The following is a 7,987-nucleotide window of genomic DNA, read 5'->3' as shown; positions in this document are numbered from 1 at the left end:
GTTATCATACTACTGTTGGCTGATATTAAAACTGAGTTTAAAATCTCACCCCTAGTTCCCGCTGAAGAATAAACAAAAACATGATGTGCAACGTTTACATTAGGATTTTGACCGTTTTTATAACATACTTAAAGTCTTAATTCATTGTGTTTAACTCATTATAAATCTTGCAGGCTCTATGCTGTTATATTTGTCCCCCTGTGGAGAAAAGCACACTCATACAACAGCCTGGACCACTTTCGAATTTTTTTTCTGTACCTAGAAGAAAAGTACAAGAAAATAAGTGAATGCAACAAGTTATCTTAAATTACTGGTGCCACTTCAGAGCTAATCTATTCATGAGTGGTTATTACATGAGGCCCATTGTGGGCTATTGTAGCCCTTCCTGTGTGAAAGGCTTCATATCTCTTTCTAGGCCAAATTCCAGTCAGTTAACCATACATTGACAGAGGAGCTTAGATTCACTGTACATTTAATTAACTGAGGCTGGATCACACTGATGTGATTATCAAGAAGCTTTTGGACTCTGTGACGGCAGCCTGCAGACTCACACTATCAGTTAGGCTGGGTGTTATCCAAGCTTACATTTGCTTGCTGCATTTCACTCTAAGCGCAGCGGTAAAGTGATACAACTGATCAGTTAACAGGCGGAGCGCTGTCTTGTGAAACAGACATGAACACAAATAAAAATAGAACATCGTGGCCAAGCCAATAAGAAATTCATGATTGTTGAGTTATGTGCAAAGTTGCTTGATGAAGATGCAAAGAAATGCAGTATGCATATTTTTCATATAACTCATGTGGTGAATAGTCTGTGACAGTGGTGAGCCCAGGGTCACCCAGTGGGTAAGGTGAGCCGCTATACTGTGTGTGTGTGTGTGTGTGTGTGTGTGTGTGTGTGTGCACTTTTGAGTGCGTATGTTTATACAGTGTATGTGTTGTGGGGTTGTATTACGCAAGCAGTCAGCTTGTGACTGATCCTAGGATCAGATGTCAACTGAAGCAGAGACACTTTCATTGTTATTTTGAACAGCTGTTATTTGCAAGGACACCTAACGGTCACCATCACACATCACTACTGATTACACGACTGTTTAGTCAGAAACACAAAAGACTGCCAGTAACATAGATATTGTAATATGTTGTTCAAAGAGCTATTTATCATGTTATAGACACAAACAAGCTCTCTTTTTACAGCCTTGTCACCATACTGTTCTTTTTAATCTAACCATGTACAAGGGTATCACAGCAGGCTCATCAACATTAAACAGTCAACCTTGAATGACCTTTCTACATGATTCATGGTTAGTGTTAGTCGTGTTGCATTAATTCTTTTGCAAAATTGCATCATGTCCTCTACAGAAGTAGATTATCGATTGCAACAATGAGTGCTTAAGATTTTCCTGCAGTAGTAAGAAGCTTTCCCCTCCTGCCTTGTTTATCATAAGGGTTGTAGGTTTACAGCTGTGTTGAAAGTATACAAATGTGTCCTTTGTTGTTCCACAGGGGTGAGCCTGGTCTCGTCAAGCTAAATGTAGCCATAACCTGTGGTTACCTCCTTTATGGTGAGCTACTTCTGTTTGTTCTGCTTTCAATCATTTCTTTTAGTACACAGTCCATGAGGGCTGTCAGTCAGTATATTGTAGGTTGGTGTAAATATACAAAGGAAAGGGACTTCAATCAGAAGTAACTTGATTACAGTATCTGCACATTAATATGTGAATATAAGGAAGCATTGATCAAAAAAACAATTGGGAGCAATGTTTCATATGTTCATATAAAGTGCCTTTCATGGAGTGTTTTGTCTTCCCCTGAATACTTGATTCAGACTGTTTTTAAAAATGGAATAATTATAACCACAGTTTAGATTTCCTATAACATGTCAGTCTTAAATGTGATCCACATTGTCTTCTACAAGTCTATATTTTTAACTGTTTTTGTTCATGGGTTCACCACTGGGGCATTCGCTGCTCTTTGTCTACATAATCATCCTCCCAGTCAAACAGACGTATCCATTTGCCAGCTTTCTGACCTGTCACCCTGTCCTCTAGACCTTGTGCTGCTTGCATGTAACTGGAGCACTATGGGAGACAGCTTTTTTGTCTGTCACCACTTGGCGGCGCTCTATGCATATGGATATGTGCTGGTGAGTCTATCACTCCTCAAGACCTCGAGTGTATTAACCTAAACAGCAATTGAAGACACTGGATTAATCATATATCCTAATATGTTTGTGTCATTTTGCTTGTCTCTGTGTTTGGTCTTTGCAGACACGTGGCGTGCTTCCCTACTTTGCCAACTTTCGTCTCATTTCAGAGTTGTCCACACCGTTTGTGAACCAAAGGTGAGTCAGCCCTACTAGTGTATAATCCACATCATATCACCCTTTGTTTAACCATGTGACTGACATATCTTCCATTTCTTAATCACCCTCCAGGTGGTTCTTCGAGGCATTAAAGTACCCCCGCTCACACCAGATGGTGGTGTTAAACGGCATTGCCATGGCAGTGGTGTTCTTCCTGGTGCGCATTGCCGTCATGCCATCTTACTGGGTCAGTGTATTCGCCACCTTCGGCACTCCAGAATATGAGCGGCTGGGCTTGGGCGCCCAGGTGGCCTGGATCACCTCCTGCATCGCTCTGGATATCTTGAATACTATCTGGATGTATAAGATCGCCCGCGGCTGCTACAAGGTCATGACCGGAAGAGGGGCACGAAAGGTCAAGGAAGAAGCAGAGGCATCGTCTTCTTCAGACAAGAAACACGTCAACAACCACACAGACTAAAGAGATGTAGAGCAAAGCTTAAACAGGCACAGACCTAAGCAGGGAGGGAGGCTGGACATCCAGGAACCTCACAGCCTCTCTATTGCCATAGAGCGTCCCTCCCTCCCCAAAATCTATAATCTCAGCCGTTGTTTCCCTTGGCGACTAGTGGACCTTGCTAAGAGTCCTCAGGTTGTGACCCTGACCCAGGACAAGGACACTGTTCTTTGACAAACTCAAGCACCAGTCGATGCAGCCTCTGTGTTTTTCACTGACAGATTAGTACCCTGCTGGGTGACGAAAAGGTAGAGCTCACAAGCACACTTAACTCCGTCAGTCACTCGCCTCGTTCGTCCCGCCCACCATTCCTCTCTCATGTCCCTTCAGTCTCCTCTCATGCTCAACTTCAGCCAAAGCCCTATCCTCTGAAGTGCCTGTGAAAGACAGGATAGCAATAATTGTGGAGGAATAAGATCACAAAGTCTAACAGAGCTTAGCCCCTTCAGAAGACAACCATCTCTCGCTCACTATTGCTCCTGAACAACTGGAAGCTTCTTCTGTCGTTCATACTCCGTCCACACTTGAGGTTACGTGGCCCACAGAGTGAAGAACTCTCACATCAGATCCATACAGTGTTTGTGAACCTATAGGGCTCTTGTCTTAAACTCATCAGACCTCACAAAAAGAGACAGAAAAACACCACAATGCCTCTTCTACAGTATCACCTGCTGTGGCCTCCTTGTAACAAGTGGCACCTGCCTATATCACCAGCCATGGCCCTTCAACGTCCCTACAATTTGGATTATATATTAAAAACTAAGAATATGCATGCAGAACAGAGAAGGACGACACCCTCCAACATCTTTTCTTCTCACAGGACGATTTTGCCTTTTCAGTATTCATTGAGTTCATTACTGTACTGTACTTTCTCTCTTAATTTAACTTGTTTTACACCCTTTGAAGTCCTTAGCAGTCAGAGTAAGGTGTCTCATTCAAATGACATCCATTGCAACCCTCTGCCTCACTGGATAGGACTCCACTATCCAGCTTGCACGTTTGGTTTTGTTCTACCTCTCCCCCTCCCCTGCCTTACAAAGCTTTCGCCAGTCTCTTTGACATGAGTTTTACACCTTCTTTTCCATTGTAAAGCGTTTTTAGCCTTTAAAACATACCTGTTGTGATACCTGATTCAGAGGGACGACTTCTTTCTCTCTCTCTCACTCTCTCTCTCTCTTGTCAGAGCTCATCCCAGCCAATGCAGTGAAACAGAGCGGCATCACTTTTCTCACCAAACTGTGTTCAGGCAGTGTATCTTTCTAGAAAAAGGCCTCCAGAGGCTTTTTATACTTCCATTTATCTCCTTTGTTCTCATTGGCTCTGAGAACCTAATTGGGGAAGGGAGCGTTTTGCGCTCAGCACAGCTTGTAAACTATATATACTATTATGGTGCCCTTCTAAAACACCGACATGGTGCTCTTCCTTTTGCAGAATGTCAGCAACAGGAATGCTAGCGAAGTGACATATCTAATTAATTTGGATGTATCAGTCTGTGACAACAATAGGCTGTCAATAGCAATGTGGCAATCTGCATGTGTTTTTGTTTCTATATAAACTGTATCATCACTACAGAGCATGGTAAAATTGACATATTTCTGTGATGCCTTAGTGAATAGTAAAGATAGATGAGTAACATCTAAATATTAATTGCATTAATCAAATGCTTAAAAAGGAGTTTGTTTGGAGTTAATGTTTTGATCTCAGAGCAAACAGAATGCATGTGTTTTTGATTCCTTTCTCCTCTCGCTGCATGTCTTTACAATATCTACTGTATGGCAAACTCAGTAATCACAATCACTGTATGCCACTCTGCATTTTCTTGGTTTTACAAATTCATGAATTCTTCTCGTTGTACAGTCTGCTGTCAGCAGACGCTAATAACTACCTAGCTGGTATCATGACAGACAGAGATCCAAGAGGATGTTTCAGATTTGGCTTTTGTCACACAAGTAGAAATTTACAAAGGACAAGCTTGCATGTTTACTCCTGTTTCCTTATCACTTAAGAGTACTCCACCGATTTGGCATTAAAAGTACACTCCTTTAACATTGTCAAACTGAAAATGGACAGGTTTTTTTTTTTTGTTTGTTTTTTTTGTTAAGGATCAAAATTGATGCAGCAGAACCAGAAATTTTAGCCCGGTTTCCATCCAAATGTAGTGCAAATTTTAACCAAATGTCATAGAAATCTGAAAGACATTGTTTGTTTCCAACATATCCCCATACTACTGTTATGTGAATATTAGGAGACGGTGCACTCAAACAGCTGGTTAAACTAATCCTCCAGTTGGGTGTCATCAAACCGTTGCAGAAGTGTTCAGGTCAGGTTTTTATCATGCACAAATTGAAAATATGCATAAAAACAGGTGGCTGGAAACACAGTTATTGCCTTTTTTATTCCACGCATTGTTTTTCCCATTCAAAACCTGGGGCCTACATTACCCACAATACAATGCAACGCAAGCGCCGACAATTTGGCCGGAGATTCCAGTGTGTTATGCTAGAATAAGCTGATGTAGCTGCGAGCCTCAAGCAGAGATGAGGAGCTCCAGAGGTCTGGTAAGCTCACTTCTTTCTAACTCCACACCCCCAGATTTTGTTCATTTTCAAACTTGTAGTCTTCAGCACCAACTGATGCTGTTGGGAGCTTATCAGATTTCGCACAGCTCCCTCTTGAGCCAGAGAAGACTTTATTCAACTTTTTGCACGTATGCAGCAGATGTGTAAAATCGGTGGAGTTTCCCTTTAAGTCTTTGTATCTCAAGTTGGATAGATAGTTATAGTAGTCTTAGGCTGTCTGGTGGTGTTTTCACTGTGGAACTATAAGCACACTCCCTGTGGAGCAATAACTCAGCGATCTCCTGTATTTCTGTCTGTCACCACAGAGGAGGGGCTACAGTATCTTGTGCCTTTACACAAATGGTGGATGTGATGCAGCCAGATTTGGATTAGCATGAGCTTTCTAATGTAATATCCAGTCATTATCTCCTCTGTATTCCATATGTATACTCTGTATATATTTTTATAATCTGCCTGCACAATGATTAATCCGGCCAAGTATTATAATCCAAAGCTGATGCCTCTCGGGGAGCCTGTTTTGTGATTTGATCTGATTTGATTGTGCTCTGCTGAAAACAGGGGTACGTCTCTCTGAATGTTGTGATGGGTTATTTAGTGGCATTAAGATGAGCTCACAGTGTCCAAGGTGATGAGAATGGAAATCAAACTATATTTTTGACAAAAGCTCTTTAAGATATACAGGTAGTTGATGGGAAGGCTAACATCACCGGCCTCCTAAACTCAATGCTGTGAATAGTTAATATGAATAAAACTATAATATCGTTCTGTCACACTATAATAAGTAGACTACAGTGTGGGAGATTTCCTGAGCAGAAACGCTGATACACTTCTTCTTGTAGCAGCTTCCTGTGGTGTAGGTTTTGTTTAGACTGAGTGCACAAAGTAAAATCTACATACATGTGAATTACAATATGTTTTCTGGTTGTCAATGAACTGGACGGATAGAGTTTTTGTATTTGTCCGGGTTTTCTACAGAATATATTTCAAGACCTGATTTGTGTGCTGTATCTCACTCCCTGGGGCTGTTGGAAAACCGACATGATGAATTAATGATTTGATAAGGCTGAATTGTTTCAGGTTGGAACAACCACATTGCCTTTGTTTCTTTGGGGAGGAAACAATTATTCATTATATTATATAATGAATATATTTTAAAAAAGAAAAATCTGTCAAAGGTATATACAACTCTATATATATATTTGTGATCAATTATTGAAACCAGATGCACAATACAAATTAAACTTCTGTTTAGGTCATATTTTGCATTACATTTGGATGACAGGATGTCTTCTGCCTGAGGTACAGTATAACAAAGCAGCATCAGAATCTGGTACTTCAACGGTGTATTCTGCTGGTCTTCTCAAGGTTACACGTGGTACTTTGGGCAACAGTTATTTTGGCCCATTTTTGTTCTGAAATACTTGATCCTAGGTGTACAATGAAATAGGCTGGACTCAATTTCAGCGCCACAAGGATGACAACATTTGTACAGTGGTAAAGAATGACTGGAAAATGTGCAGACAAACTGATAATCAAATAACTTGTCAACTTTCTTCTTTTGAATGACTTGCCAGTGTGGCTTATGGTCCTTCCCCTTTTTTTTTGTCTCTCGTTATTTTGTCTTTTAATGCAATGCAATTTCTTGTTTATGATCTGTCTTTGTTTTCTGGAGATTTTAATGTGAAACAGCCTACACTACACACAGGCCTTAGGGTCCTTGTCTTAGCATTATCTTGTGACTTGGATTGTTGTCCTCTACAATGACCACTACTAATGATCATGTAACTGTAGTGCTGAAAGCTGAGACTTACTTGAAAGTGTTGCTCTTCAATAAAGTTGAAGACAAGAGAATCTAGTTGCCAGACTCTTTCATTTTGACTTATTTTACACCAACCTTAGTGCAAAAGTTAAAAGGAAACTAATTCATCAGTTTCCTTGGTGTCTGAACAGTGACGTCAGCATGGGAACGACCTGCTGTATCAAGACAGCAGTGTACACCAACTGGTCCGGTCATTCATCAGCTGTGGGCTGTTATAACCAGGCAAGCCAACACCAGCTACTGGAAGTTGGCACTACTGCTCGACTTTTTTCTTTTTTAAATTTTGTGTAAATGATGGCGATGTTCAACAAAAAAGGAGAGGTGAAGTACAGCCTGAGACATCAAAAATTAGATGAAAGGTTAAAACGAGAGGATTGACTGAATTAGGGATGAAAGGGATGAAGGAGCGTGAAAAGTATAAGATTTGGAGGGGGTGGGGGTCTGAGCCACAACAGGCCTGTGATTGAAACCATCTTGTGTGTGTGTGCGTGCACACCAATCGGTCAAGGGGCTTGGTCAGAGACCGTGCCTGAAGAGCTTTACCAAACATGGTCACGTAACAGAGGCTCAATGAAAATTTCCTCCTGCTAGTAGCAGGCTGCTACTACAGCACACATTCACAATGTAGACTTGCTGTTCACCTTCACTCACGCACAGGATGAAAATCATCACCTGCGTGTTGTGTGTACACACAGAAACACACCTGCATGTTACAAAAACACACTGTCTGTCGTCACTTGATTCAACACTGTTATCACATTACAAAC

General features: G+C 41.2%; 1 protein-coding gene across 1 annotated transcript in view; it reads left to right on the top strand.

Annotated features, from left to right (window-relative positions):
- Positions 1 to 7,252, top strand: part of tlcd4b (TLC domain containing 4b) — a 17,846-nt gene extending 10,594 nt beyond the window's left edge. The window contains exons 4-7 of the mRNA XM_046033635.1: positions 1,507 to 1,565; positions 2,052 to 2,146; positions 2,271 to 2,344; positions 2,438 to 7,252. Coding sequence (XP_045889591.1) covers positions 1,507 to 1,565; positions 2,052 to 2,146; positions 2,271 to 2,344; positions 2,438 to 2,786 — 577 coding nt within the window. The 3' untranslated portion in view covers positions 2,787 to 7,252. The remainder of the gene's footprint in view (positions 1 to 1,506; positions 1,566 to 2,051; positions 2,147 to 2,270; positions 2,345 to 2,437) is intronic.
- The last annotated feature ends 735 nt before the right edge of the window (positions 7,253 to 7,987 follow it).

This window comes from Micropterus dolomieu, linkage group LG02 (genome assembly GCF_021292245.1).
Source record: "Micropterus dolomieu isolate WLL.071019.BEF.003 ecotype Adirondacks linkage group LG02, ASM2129224v1, whole genome shotgun sequence".
Classification (NCBI taxonomy): domain Eukaryota; kingdom Metazoa; phylum Chordata; class Actinopteri; order Centrarchiformes; family Centrarchidae; genus Micropterus; species Micropterus dolomieu.
Note: the sequence above shows the minus strand (reverse complement) of the source record. Positions and strands in the feature narration are given on the sequence as shown.